This window comes from Hyperoodon ampullatus (genome assembly GCF_949752795.1).
Source record: "Hyperoodon ampullatus genome assembly, chromosome: 11".
In the NCBI taxonomy this organism is placed as follows: domain Eukaryota; kingdom Metazoa; phylum Chordata; class Mammalia; order Artiodactyla; family Ziphiidae; genus Hyperoodon; species Hyperoodon ampullatus.
In genome coordinates this window covers 78,071,124-78,085,999 of record NC_136924.1, presented here as the reverse complement: position 1 = coordinate 78,085,999, position 14,876 = coordinate 78,071,124, and the positions used below count along the sequence as shown (strand labels likewise).

The 14,876-nt window shown below is 42.5% G+C and overlaps 1 protein-coding gene across 1 annotated transcript in view; it reads right to left on the bottom strand.

Moving 5' to 3' along the window:
- Window positions 1–14,876, bottom strand: part of TMTC1 (transmembrane O-mannosyltransferase targeting cadherins 1) — a gene marked incomplete at its 3' end in the record, with an annotated part of 271,008 nt that overhangs the window by 61,055 nt on the left and 195,077 nt on the right. Inside the window, exons 10-11 of the mRNA XM_079715105.1 lie at window positions 13,058–13,225; window positions 4,815–4,928 (exon numbers count right to left, since the gene is read on the bottom strand). Coding sequence (XP_079571231.1) covers window positions 4,815–4,928; window positions 13,058–13,225 — 282 coding nt within the window. The remainder of the gene's footprint in view (window positions 1–4,814; window positions 4,929–13,057; window positions 13,226–14,876) is intronic.

Genomic DNA, 14,876 nt, shown 5'->3' with positions numbered 1-14,876 from the left:
CCCCGGTCCGGGAGGATCCCACATGCCGCAGAGCGGCTAGGCCCGTGAGCCATGGCCGCTGAGTGTGCGCGTCCGGAGCCTGTGCTCCACGACGGGAGAGGCCACAACAGTGAGAGGCCCGCATACCGCAAAAAAAAAAAAAATACTCTGGAAATACTTAAAAAAGGGAAGTCACTCAAAAAAATTGCTGTTGAATTCGATGTAAGATTAACTGTAAAAGGCTGGAGGAGAAAAATCAGAAAAATCTCAGATAGCCTGTACATTTTTATTCCACTTTACAAATGATCACCACAGAAATGAACTGTGGTTGTATTTTTTGCAGTTTCTAATCAGTAGACTCTTACTCAAAGAAAAAACTTGGTTTGACATTAGAAGACTTGGTGAATGGACATACACATAAAATTTTAGGGTACAATAAAACATTCAAGAGTGCGCATGATTTGTTTTATGATTCTTCACTTTTAACTGACTTTTTAAGGTAATCAACAAGCTACCGGCCAAGTACACATTCAATATCTACTGCACTTTATTTGGGCAGGGTCACTATCTTTTCTTTTGGGCTTACTGAATGAGTCATTTCATGGGAGTTTCTGTATAGGAAGAGCTGAATGGCTGGGTGGATTTTCTATTAGGGAACCATTGACCGAAACCGCCCACCCTGGCCAGGCACTTAATAAGTGCTTGCATGAGTTGTCTCACAACAGGAGGTCCCGATGAGGAACACAGTGCTGCCACCAAAAACTAACCAGGATAATTCAGGAGGGGCTGAAAGGAGGGAGGAGACGCCATAGTATGTCCTGCCCACCTCCCAGAAACCCTCATGCTAGAATCCACCTTGGCTGAGAGAGACGCACACCACCAATAAGGACCCTGAGTCAGACCAAATATGGGCACAAACAAGATGATTGGCCAGAGACAACCTGGAAAGCTAACTCATTACCATAAAACCTAAGACTGCGAGCCACATGGCAGAGCAGTTCTCCTGGGTTCCCTTACCCTGCTGCTCTCTGCCCGGGCGCCCCTTCCCAATAAAGTTTTTTGCTTTGTCAGCAGGTGTGTCTCCTTGGACAATTCATTTCTGAGTCTTAGACAAGAGCCCAGTTCCGGGCCTGGGAAGGGGCCCCCCTTCCAGTAACATTTCTGCTCCCATCATACGAGGCGAAAATAGTAGCAACCTTGTCGAGAGTAACTCAATGGTCAGAAAGCTGTGAAGGCATATGGTAGCTCCACCAGTGGTGTTCTGATTTTCCAGCATAAAGAATCCCAAACTTGGGCTTCCCTGGTGGCGCAGTGGTTGAGAGTCCGCCTGCCGATGCAGGGGACACGGGTTCGTGCTCCCGTCCGGGAAGATCCCACGTGCCGCGGAGCGGCTGGGCCCGTGAGCCATGGCCGCTGAGCCTGAGCGTCCGGAGCCTGTGCTCCGCAACGGGAGAGGCCACAGCAGTGAGAGGCCCGCATACCACCAAAAAAAAAAAAAAAAAAAAAAAAAAAAAAAAAAAAAAAAAAAAAAAAAAAAAGAATCCCAAACTTTATAACACCCCATTAGGTATAAATATGAGAGCCACTCCTCACGGAAAGGAAAGCTTACATTTGTGTTTATGGAGGATTTACGGAAAGTATTCTGACAACTTTCTTTAATGATCTGGGTCTTAATCTGACTCTGTATCCTCAGCTGCAGCATTTTTCAGGGGAGATCTCCCTTGTACTACAGAAATATAATACCTGAGGTGCACCAAAATGGAGAAGTCAGTCAGTGGTATTTTTACATTTAAAAAATAGAATCAAGTTAAAAGGCAGAAGAATATTCGTGCCATATATAATTACCAATTTAATATAGTGTTATTTTTAGAACTGTTAAGCCAGCCAAAAAGATATCGGTATAGATACAACCCTAATGACCAATTTCACCATTGCCTTTGGAATCTATACAGTCATTACAACAGGAATGAATAACTGTTGGGGCTGATTTCAGATAATACCACCTTTAATCCTGCATTTCCCTAATCATTGTCTTTATTGCTGTTGCAAAGGTGGAAAACATCAAGATACCCCGAAGGTGAAGTAGGGTGGAGCAGTTGGGAGGGGAGGAATCCCTGTGTTAGCAACCTCCACAGAGGAGTTATATTCAAGTAAGGGCAGTCTTCCAGTCACCTAGGATAAATAATCATCAAAATAATGAATAGTCCCAGTATTTTCCTTTTCTAACACAAAGAGTGACAATTTACTTAAATTAAAAAAAAAAAAAAAAACCCCGCCACATCCATTGAAAATTCACCATGGAGGTATCCATAACGAAAATGATGATACTTTAAATCAGAAATATTTTGAGCCTGGTCTGAGATGATGAAATATTTCACCAATTACTATGCAGTATATTCTTAGCTTTAATTGTCTTTACCCCATTTCTCAAGGGACAAGTTTCTTCCACAAGGACAGCTGCTGAAGCAAACATTTACTTTTATTGACAGTGGAAGTCCCAACCAGCTACTGTAATTTTGTAAGGTCAGCTGCCAGAGAATTTTGCTTAATTTATACCTTTTCCCCAAGCTGTGCCTTAAGGTCTGCCTTATTTTTCTGTTTGAACTTCACAGAAAATAGTCTGTTAGAATGAAAACAAATTTTAAAAGATACTGATATACTTCCCTCCAACCAATATTTTTCAGGCAAACTTACTGCTCTTTTCTTCCCTTTAAGAATGCCACTTAAAATCATGAAACACTAATTAATTATTAAAGCCAAAACACACTTTATTTGCTTAAATGTCCCTTGAAGGAACATGCCTTTTTTTTTAATTTTTTTTTTTTTTGTGGTACGCGGGCCTCTTTCTGTTGTGGTCTCTCCCGTTGCCGAGCACAGGCTCCGGACGCGCAGGCTCAGCGGCCATGGCTCACAGGCCCAGCCGCTCCACGGCATGTGGGATCTTCCCGGACCGGGGCACGAACCCGTGTCCCCTGCATCGGCAGGTGGACTCTCAACCACTGCGCCACCAGGGAAGCCCCTAAAATTTTTATTTTATATTGAGAATAGTTGATTAACAATGTTGAGTTAGTTTCAGGAGTACAGAAAAGTGATTCAGTTATACATATACATATATCTATTCTTTTTCAAATTCTTTTCCCATTTAGGCTATTACAGAATACTGAGCAGAGTTCCCTGTGCTATACAATTGGTCCTTGTTGGTTATCCATTTTAAATATAGCAGTGTGTACATGTCAATCCCAAACTCCCAATCTATCCTTCCCCTACACCCTTCCCCACTAGTAACCATGAGTTCATTGCCTAGATCTGTGAGTCTGTTTCTCTTTTGTAAATATGTTCATTTGTATCACTTTTTTGGGGGGGGTGGGGGGAACATGCCTTTTTAAAAATAACATTTCCTCATTTCAAAAATAATACATGCTCATCGTGGAACTCTGAAGCACAATAGAAAGTATAAAGAAAAAAATTAAACCGTAAACTCACCAACCAGAGATAAGCACTGGAAATATCTGCATAAACTGGCTTGCAGTGAAAAATATGATTCTTTATTAAATCTTTAAAAATGTCTTCTATTTCTTGATAAAAACTTCTTTCCTCAATAAAAAGCTTTGTTACAATTATTGCTCTTGAACTTATATTTCTTGTTATCTTTGGAAAAGTATTTATCAGGGAACTTGATGTGTACAGTTTAAAATTTTTGCCATACTGAACACTAGATAACAGGTCCTAAAGTCTAAAAGATTTGATTGATGAACAACATACTTAGGTAGAACACTGTTCAAAAGGATAACTTTAAAAATTAGGTCAGTTACTTTAAGAATGACAATTTCAAACTAAGCTTTGAGACAATCCTTAGAGGGAACTTCAGTGAAATGTATGACTTGTTTGGTACACATATTTTAGAGCATGTCCCAAAGTGAAACAGTATCAGAAAATTCAACCAAATGTGGGACATACTGCAGAAGCATGGAAACCTCTTTGAAAAACTACTGTGAGCTTCACATTATTCAATAAAGGAGAGGATTTGCCCACATTGGGAGATTCCAAGACTGTGTTTGCTTATCACGCCTCCATACGTTCCAGGTTAAATACATTTACTATCCGGGATCTCTTAGGGAAGACTACCTTGAAAGTCAGAGTTGCAATTTAAAAGAGTACCTAAGAGCAATGCAGACAGCTGCTGGTAACGCACACCTTAAATATGAATTTCCCTTAAGTCATCTCTAAAGCCATGTTTGGTATATTCTCTTTCAGTGGATGAGTATAAGGAGAGTGTCAGGGCTATTCATATTTTAAATTAAAAATTTTTTTAAAACATTAGAAAAACATATACTGTATATATATTTATGTATATACATACCTTATTAATATATTCCCAGTACGGTATTCAAGTGTCTTCTCATTTTCCTTCTCTTTAATACAATTATCAGAGTATTTTATTTTATACTCCAATGTCTTTATAGAAACCCTCTTAGATATTTATGTAAAGAGGGAAGCCTAAGCTGAGAAGAATTCACTGGAGTAAATATCCTGAGAACTTACGAGTATGTTTTTGACAACCAACTCTTATTGGTCTGTATATGTGTATTCAACTGTGTCACTTCACTGCATAATGTGTAGCAATGGAAATTTTTACAAGAAAATACTAAAAGTTAAAAGCAAGGTAGACTTAGACTCAAACACTGAGCCAAAAGACTTGGAGTCCCAGATCTATACCACCTCCAAGGAGATGTTCACTGTCAAGAGAAACAAACAACCCCCCAAATACTGGGAGGGGTGAGTGAAATAAACAAGGGCCTAAGAAACACAACAGCCGACACCCATCTGCTGCTTACTTGAGGGCCGTTCTGTAGTGGTAGATGGCTTCCCTGTCCCGACCCTGGTCCTTCAGGAAATTGGCGTAGTTGTAGTGAACCTTGGCATTGTGGGGCAGAGTCTGAACTCCAGACCTAAAAATTAATAAATTTTAAAAAATGAGTAACAAAGAGTACTGCTTAAGAATGTTGTCAGTTTCTTTCATGTTTTACTCACAGTTTCATGAACCTGTATTTGAAATGTCCATTGCATCCATCAAGGCCAAGTCTTCCAAAATTTGTGGATTATATGAGTTACTAAACATGTTTCTGTGGAAAACAGTGAAGGCTGTGCACAACTGTGTACAACTAAACAAACACGCTAACTGCACATGGAGCAGAGGTGGCAGGATGTGGTAAGAGATGAGTCTTTGGGGGAACAACCCGGCATGCTCAGGTTAATTCAGTTTTTTCCTTCCTTCATTTATAGCCTTCCTTTAAAAAAAAAAATGAGATTGTCTATAAAAATAAATCATTACAAGAGGGATGACCATAGACTGACTTCCCTACTAAGGTTTAGTGGAGATAAACGCTTCCCATGTACTAAGCCGGGGCTAATTTTTTAAAAAATAAAGACAGGTATGATTATTCTACAAGTTGCAGATAAGGAAAGAAGGTTTTGCTCAGAAAGGTTAAAAACTTTGCTTAAGTGGTGAGTGTGTTAGTGTGCTCGAGCTGGTACAACAGAATACCTGGGGAGCCCCAGAGGGTAACACTGAAGCTTTGAAGATGACACACTGAGGAAGACATGCTGTCGTTTGTAACTGCCTCACAAAGTCACCCTGCACGAGATCAGATAGCTGGTAACTGGCAGGGACAGGATTCTGACCCAAGGACTTTGGTCCTAGAGTCCCTGTTCCCTCACCTGCAAGGAGGTGGTGGCAGGGGAGTGATAAAGGTAGATGGGTTTGGGGGCTGTCTGGAAAGAAAACTCCTGGAACCTACATGGGTTAAATGCTGGAGTGGGGCAGGTGATGAGAGAGAGGAAGCAGAAAGGATAACAACCTACTTTCTGGGCAATTGAACTTTAAATGCACTTCCTCTTCTAGGGACATATTTTCATTTAATTTTTAATTCAAAGGTAAGAACACTAGGGGAATTCCATACAAATTAAATCTATTAGGATAATACGTCAGGGTATTGTAACCTTTGTTGAATTTTTGTTGAAATAACAGCCCCTTAATGTTATAAACCAAGAAAAAAAATGGTTTTTAATTCAAAAAGAAATAAATTAAAATGTTCAAAGGCAAAAAAAAAAAAAAAAAAAAAGCCCAGTCCCTTAGGATCAGCAAAGACTGTTCTACTTAAAATCCACTGGCCAAGTGCTTGAGGAACTCTCCAGAGGAGAGAATTTACAGGGAGTGTGCGCAGCTAGCAACCAACCCAAGGGTAACATCACGTGACAGCAGCAGACTTCAACTTACACAGAGCTGTTATGGTGATGTCACATGCATGGCAGTAGCTAGGATGTTTTGTTGTGTGTGGGGTGTGGCTGGCAACAGACGGGCTGTAAATCTGTATTAAGAGCAGTTAGACCCCAGATCCTCTTCCCCACCAGGCACATCCAGGTGACTATTTCCTCTCTTCTTTCCCCATCCCAGCAAAAGGCAGGACGTTTACTCTCTAGAAAAGTTGCATCAGAGAGATCAGGAACAACAGGTACAGTTGAGGGCCAGAAGAGCTATACCTCCAAGGTAGATTAAGTGAAAATATATATTCTGAATGGTGGAATCTCCCTCACCCCATTATACCCATGTAAAACTCTGCATACTGGAAGCCGGGATTGGACTCCATGGAGGAGACTGGAGGAATCCTCTCACTGGAAACCACTGACCCAAGACAAAAGAGTTACAAATGCTGCCATTTGGATGCCAGTGAAATCATCAATCTCCTTCAATTACCTTATGGTGAAGCTCACCAGCTAACACACAAAGCCAGAATTTTAATATAACATTTCAAATGGACATTACCCAAAGTACATTAGGTCATGGGGGCAGGACCAAGTTCAGAGTGATAGTAATGGCTTTTTAAAAAATCCAATTTTCGGGCTTCCCTGGTGGCGCAGTGGTTGAGAGTCTGCCTGCCGATGCAGGGGACACGGGTTCGTGCCCCGGTCTAGGAAGATCCCACATGCCGCGGAGAGGCTGGGCCTGTGAGCCATGGCCGCTGAGCCTGCGCGTCCGCAACGGGAGAGGCCACAACAGTGAGAGGCCCGTGTACCGAAAAAAAAAAAATCCAATTTCTCTACAGGAAAGTGTCTGATTTTTCTATCCAGAACTAAACAGTACATGGTACAGGGAGATTTTAAAGTAACTTTGATTTCAGCATAGATGTAACTGGCGTATTTATTGGAATTGATCCTCCCTTCTGTGTGATTAGCATAGTTGCCCTACTCTGTTTCACCCGAGTTCAGCCTGTGCAAAAGCGTCCTTGCTAAGATGAGGGCGTTGTTCAGTGATGGCAGGATGGAAGTAATAATATCTGCAGCAGGCAAGCAGGCATGGGTGGAGTAGCTGAAATCCTAAGAACACACTGCTTTTCCCATTGTTGTTTTTGACCTTTACGTTCTCTCTGTGATGTTTTACTGCTACGTTTTTCCAGTCTCTCATTTTACAATAAACAGTTTGTGAAAAAAGGAAAATAAACGATTGACCAAAGGCAAAACTTTCCAGGTCACTCTGAAGGCTGCTCCTCCTTCCGGGGTCAGCCTCATCCGTTTGCTTTTGGGATGCTGTGATAGAGTCATCCCAACTGTCTTAACAGAATGTGCAGCCTTACACATATTTACTCCATAAGGAAATGCAGGATTCATAAGTTATGGGTCTGGTTCTCAAATCCTATTAATAACTACAACAAGGATTATGAATTAAGGTCTCCCTTTGAACTCTGGATCTTAATTCACGCACTTTGCATTTCTCCCTCGCACCTCTCGTTTGCAGAAGACTTGAAAAATAACAGAGATATCAAGCCACTTCTATCAGGTATCTCTCCAAGTTTGTAGAACATCAGTTTGTTTTGTTGGCATTACTGGAACAATAGGTCAGGAGAATCACCCCCAAATTCCTGATTAGAAAACAAACATTTAAAAAAAAATGTTCAGCAAAAAAATGTTCAGCCAGAGTTTAACAGGAAAGGAAAGTAAGAATTTATGGCTCTCCTCAATTGTGACCCTGTTTAATCTGAGGTTTCCAATGCCACAATCAGGTTAGCCAGTGCTTGGAGGCTCATTTTGAATCAAGTGCTGAGCTAAGCATCCATTTCCATGGGCTATCTCCTCACACCCTTTCAACAACCTATCCAATGGGTAGTATTACTGTACCTCCCATACGATGAGGAAATTGAAGCTCAAAGAGATTAAGACCATTTTCTAAGGTTACAGACTGAGTAAGTAGTTGAGCAGAGATTTCAACCAAGGTCAATATAAGGTCAGAATCATTCCTGAAGTTGGTCAACGTTTGATAAACCAAAAAGGTACCGCAAGATACTAGAAACGTTAGAATTTCACTGGTAAACAAACTACGGCCTGATGGGCCACAGACATATCAATGTGTTTACCTTTTTACATAGATGTCTTTGGCCTCTTTCCCGAGACAATGGCAGAGCAGCTGCAAAAGAGACCATAGGGCCCACAAAGCCTCAAATATTTACAGTCTGGCCTTTACGAAGGAATTTGCCAATCCCTGGTTTATGTTCTCTGCCCTGGGAGGTCTGCTTATCTCTCTGGCTCAGCAATTCAGAGAGGAGGAAAGAAAAATGTATTTCCTACAGGGAGGGAAGAAGATCTGGCCATAAATTCTTAACGGATCCACGGATCACTTAAATAGTTCATGAATGGGATTAAGAGAGACCCCAAACTGGATGCAAAAGAAAACACTCTGGCTTTGTCTTTCTAAGTATTTTGAAGATTTGGGGGCGTGGGAAGAAAAGATTTCATCAAATTATGTTATTTTGGTACCAAAATATAAAAGTCTGGGCTGTCACTAGAAGCTATGCACTTACCCTCTCCTCAGGTGAGATAGCAGAATAATCTCCTGTTCTGAGAACTAAAGAAAGTGTACCTTGCAGCTATGATTATGAACATCTCTCATTCTGTCTCTGTCTGTCTCTGTCTCTCTGTCTGTCTGTCTTTCTCTGTTTATATTGGGATTAGCTTAAGTTAAAAACATAAAGCAAAAAACAGGTGTGGTGAAGTACATGTATTCTTTGGCTTTTACATCAGATTTGGGTTCAGACCTGACACCTCCTTTTCACAGCGATTTCGTCTTGGACAAACTACTCTCTCTCTGAGCCTCTGATGAGACACAAGTGTTGGATTCTTGTGCTTTTGTGTGTGAGGTTTTTGCCACTAAAAGTACAAAGCTGTGAGGGGGAACTTCCATCTGTATCTCCTAAAAATACATCACTCACTGGGATCTTTTTTGTGACACGAGGCCTCAGCTGGAAACCCTGGAATTTGACTGAAATTTGGATTTTCTCTAACACAAAGGTCTGTCCTAAGATATTCTGTAAGATTGTTCATAGTATTGCCAAGCAAAACCACTCCATATATTTAGAGAGGCCTCAACGAGACCATATGACCTAGGATGGTCAATGGGTTGACAGTCTGGAACAGAGGAGAAAACAGAAACGGGGCCTCTGTCAAGGACATCACCTCATCTAGAAGTACTGCAACTTCTTAGTTGGCCAGCTCTTGGCTTTGGCCATTATGGCTAATTTAGGCTTTCCTTATCCTTCCAGACTGAGCTCAGGTCTACAAGAGAATGGTCCTTGAAGGCTTGGGTTGGTCCCAGTCACCTGCCTGCACTTACACAGCACCCTGCTCTGCCTCTGTCTACCACCTGCTACATTACATTAAAACGTGTTCATGTGTCTGACTCCCATCCAGACTTCAGGCTCCTCTAGCGTCTCGCCCCACCCCCTGCTCTCTCATGCCCTAGAACACAGTGCAGAGCAATAATCTGAAAGCCTTACACAGTGTTTATCATACTGCCCTATGCATCTTTTACATACTCTTTTATTCTTAGAGTACACCCAGAAGATAGACACTATCATTATTCTAAATTTTTAAAATTTTTCTTTTAAAATTTATTTTTTAATTGAAGTATAGCTGATTTACAATGTTGTGTTCATTTCAGGTGTACAGCAAAGTGATTCAATTATACATATACATGTATATATATATATATATATATATTCTTTTTCAGATTCTTTTCCATTATGGTTTATCACAGGATATTGAATATAGTTCCCTGTGCTATAGTACGTCCTGGTTGGCTATCTATTTTATATATAGTAGTGTGTATATGTTAATCCCAAACTCCTAAATTTTAAAATAAAGAAACTAAGGCATGGAGTGGTTAAGTAACTCACCCACGATCACACAGCTATTAAATGGTAGAACTTGCAGGAAAGCCAGAAAGCCTAATTCCAGACCCCACACCAGCCACTAATCCTATCTTGCCTCAAAGATTCTTGGTAAATGTTCAACTGATTTGAACATTACTCAGGAAAGATGAATACATATAAACATCTGGTCTTGAAGGAAAAAGAATAATCTTAAAGCCTCAGATACTTAAAAGTTTCCCCAGGACATAAATAAATTATAACAGGTAAAGTTTTCTAAAAATTATTGATAGCTTTGATTTGCACATTACACAAAATTCCACTTGTTCACCAAAGGCCTCTCAAGACACAAAGTCTCTTTAAGCCCATATGTGGAATGCCTGTGTTTTAGTAATCAACTGTTCACTTCCTACATGTTTCCATCTAAAAATCCAGAAGGCTCTGCATGCAAGGTCAATGAGCTTTTTGTTTCTCTGTTTTCCTTTTTTAAAAATTGCTGGCATCAGCTATACAGGGTTTGAACACTAACTTGTTATCCTTGAGATAAAACGCTGTCTGCCAAAATCCATCCTCAGAGTTGCACTGATTAAGCAGTAAACATCATTAGAAAATACAATCAATCTTAGTACCTTTATTCAAGGAAAGGATTTAACACAGGGCAGAACCATTTTAAAGTTTCTCATAAAAGCACTGACTATTGAAAGTGAAAGAAAAAATGAATTAAGCCAACAGAAACCAGGAGGAAGTTATATTCCTGAACTTCCATGCCCCTGTGTTTACAGAATGACCTCAGCAGTGGGCAGTAAGAGGGAGCAGGTCCATTGTAGTCTGTGAGAACTGCACTGAAGTCAGGGGTGTGACAGGGACGGAACAGAATCTGAAGCCTAGAAGTGATATACAATTCCTAGAAAAAAACCCACAGGGCAACAGGTCCCTATAGTACCCCCTGAAGTAATGATGGTGACAATGATAATGATATAGTAACAGTAAATAAACTGATAAGATGTGCATGCATGCCAGACTAAATTTTTTTCTATTAAAGAAAGTTAAATTGCCAAATAGTAAAATCAGATATATTGTTTTAAAACGGTAGGGGAGGGGCTTCCCTGGTGGCGCAGCAGTTGAGAGTCCGCCTGCCGATGCAGGGGACACGGGTTCGTGCCCCGGTCTGGGAAGATCCCACATGTCGTGGAGCGGCTGGGCCCATGAGCCATGGCCGCTGAGTCTGCGTATCCGGAGCCTGTGCTCCACAACAGGAGAGGCCACAACAGTGAGAGGCCCGCGAACAGCAAGGAAAAACAAAAACAAAAAAAAACCAGTAGAGGAGTACAGTGAACATTTGTCTTACTCCTTCATTCGTTCATTCACTCATTCACTCACTTCTGGCAGCCCAGAGTCTGTGTCCTTTTCCTGTGCTTGGGTTTCCTGTGGGGAACTCCCTCTTGCTGGGACATCTCAGTGGAAGCCCAGGGGCTCTGCCTGCCCTAACTACCCCCATGGAAGTCAGGGGAGCGTCTTTGGCCAGTTTTGTCATCTCAGTGCCCTAGTGGGGACAAGGGGCAGGCACACGACCTAAGCTCAGGCTGAGTCAGAGGATTTTCTTTTCCTAGGACTGTGATGTGAAGAGAGGGAAAATTGGGGTACATTTACCCTCCATTCATTCCTTTGCAGGTGCCCAGGTCCCCTCAAGACAGACTATCCAGACACCTGTTTCCCGTCTGCTACATGCGTGCTCCCTCACCTACTCCCCGATTCTGTGTGCTCTCCTAGGCTCTTGCCATATTTTCTCCTTTTGAAAGTGATTCCAACTGTTTCAGTTGTTTTCCTCCAAAGAATAAGTGGTGGGTACTGGCTGATTAGGGAACCAAATAAAAATCACATTGACAGAACCGGCCAGCTGGGTCATAAGTGAGGACAGAAGCTGGAAGGGGTCAAAGACTGGGGACCCCTGGGAGACTGGGAAATACTGCTGGGAGGCCAGGTGTGGCTGAGCCGCGGAGGCCAGGTGAAGGTCACCAGGGCTGTAACATCAAGGAGACAGACTAAGCCCAGAAACACAGCATGATGAGCAACCCAAAGGATGTTTTTTTTTTTTTTTTTTTTGCGGTACGCAGGCCTTTCACTGTTGTGGCCTCTCCCGTTGCGGAGCACAGGCTCTGGATGTGCAGGCTCAGTGGCCATGGCTCACGGGCCCAGCCGCTCCGCGGCATGTGGGATCTTCCCCAACCGGGGCACGAACCCGCGCCCCCTGCATCGGCAGGCGGACTCTCAACCACTGTGCCATCAGGGAAGCCCCAAAGGATGTTTTATACTTTACAACAATTTAGGGCTATAAACTGGCATTGTTATATTCAGAAACAGCTTCTATACCACATAAAAACCTACCACGAGATGAAAAAGTCTTTCATTTCCTTGCTCACAATTAATGTTCAAAACAAAGCCACTGGATTACAGATCACAACTTAATATCCTGGAATATTCTGCATCTCTATTCCTTCTTGCTGTGTGCTCACCTTTCTCATTCACTCAGCTGAACAATGCAATTAGACTGACTGACCAATCTTATTTTGTTTATGGCTGATTTTACAGCCCAGCTCATTATCAAGACTTTCCATCTCAATTCACAGACCCAAAAACCTTCCCATGAGCCTTATTTCCATTAATTCACTTACAGTGAGCTCCCGTAAAACTTTATATACTACCATTTAAAAAACTAAAGTTAAAACCCAAAATAAAATGACATCCTCCATTTCAAACTTTACTAAAAAACGTTTCTGGATTAATAAATATTGCCAGACCCATGTCGCCTCGTTTGTTTGGAAACAAATACGTCAACAAAGAAATAAATGGGAAGAGATCCCCTTTTAACCCTCTAGTCATACCTGAATAGGGACTCTCTCGACAGCCAAATTTCGTTCTGTTTCATGGTTTTCCAGGAGAAAAGCAGCAGCAGCAGCACAGTGGACACGCTCAGGGTGGCGGCCCCACAGCGGTTCAGCCACGTGCACAGCTTGCTCATTCCATGCACGAAAAGGATGCAGTAGCCCATGCTGGAAAACAGGGCGGAGAAGCAGGTGACTTTGGGGTGCAATGGAGGCCCCTGAGTATTCCATCCCATGCAACTAACTTTTCAAACAGACCCTGTCCTGTGATAGAAAACATAGACATAACCCGCCCTGTCTGGCACATTTCCATGTTAGAGTTCAGATGGGCTCCACCGGCACACTGGCTAGTTCTCTGGCACAAGTGTGGAGAACAACAGGTTCACCTTGCAGGCTCACATTGCCCTGAATTTTCGCAGCTCAGGCATCCAGAAAAGTCCATCCTGTGTGTCTTGGGTCTTGACTGGACCCTCTGACTCAGGCTCCCTTATGTCCCTGACATTGTATAACCCTACTGGCACCATGTGTTCAAATTTGGACCCTGAGGCTTTGTGGGGGACAGTCCGGGACAGTCCCTGGGGAGGACTATCAGGTCTTGGAAGGGATGCTGGTCACCAAGGGGTCTCCAGAAACGTGCCGCCTAGTATATCCCTATTCTGGCCAAAGTCCTTAAGCTGAAGGAAGATCCTCTCACAGGCGGGCTCCTGAGCCTCACAGCGTGCAGCCTATCACAGACAAGCTGCACCGATCCAATTCTCATGCTGATTCTGGCTCAGCTTTCCCAACAGACACGAAGAATCCCTCACGTTATGGGAGTGGGGCTTTGGCACATTGATATCACATCTCTAAAAGCTTTGGCTTGGTGGATGGAATGTGGTCCCTCGCATCATCTGTGCACCTGCAGAGAGGCTTCCTGCCTGCTGACTGGCCTCAGAAAAACACCAACATTCAGTCTGTACCTATTATGCTGTGTGTATTTTAGTCAAAACTCATTTCTTTCCAAAGACGATAATACAAATTATTATAGAATATTTTAACAGTGAAGCAAGCTTGTGTAAAGAAATCCTATATTAGTCAGACACTAATACTATAAGAAGCCCTAAATTAATATAACTCATTTACTTGTTCAATTAATGATTTGTTCTCTCTCTAGTATGTGACTGGCAGTATGCTGAGCACTAAAAATACAATTATGAGTCAAACACAGATCATGTGCCTGCCACTGTTACAGGTACCAAGAATGTTATCAGTGGATAAAACAATCATCCCTATCCTCCTGGAATCCACATGGATGGGAAAACAGCCACCAAGCAAGTAAGACCCAGAGTAGGTCACACTGAATATGATACGTTAGGTGGAGAAAAATCAAGCAGGAAGGTGAAGGAGGGAGACCAGGAAGGGAAGGAAGGTGAGATATTCACATGGGCGGTCAGGGGAGGCCTCATTGAAAAGGTGACATGTGGAGAGCGTACTGAAATGCAGGGGGTGCAGCCTGCAGGCACCCAGGTCCCCAGTGCCCGCTCTCTTCTCCCCCTGCCTTCGTAAAGCAGCATCTCTGAGGAGCAATGTTAATCGAGCACATCTTATGTGCCGAGCACATTCTCTACAGGAGCTCAGTTCATCCTTACATCCCTGGGGGTCATTGTTAGCAGCGTTAAACTCCTGAAGACACCGAAGAAGAGAAGCGAACGCGTTTGCTGAATTCGGTCACACAGCTCATGTCCAGTAGAGCAAAGACAAAAACCCCGGAATTCCAGATTCCAGAGCCCACACCCCATCTGCTGTCCTGACACTGGGGTTCTGCCTTGACTGGCTGATT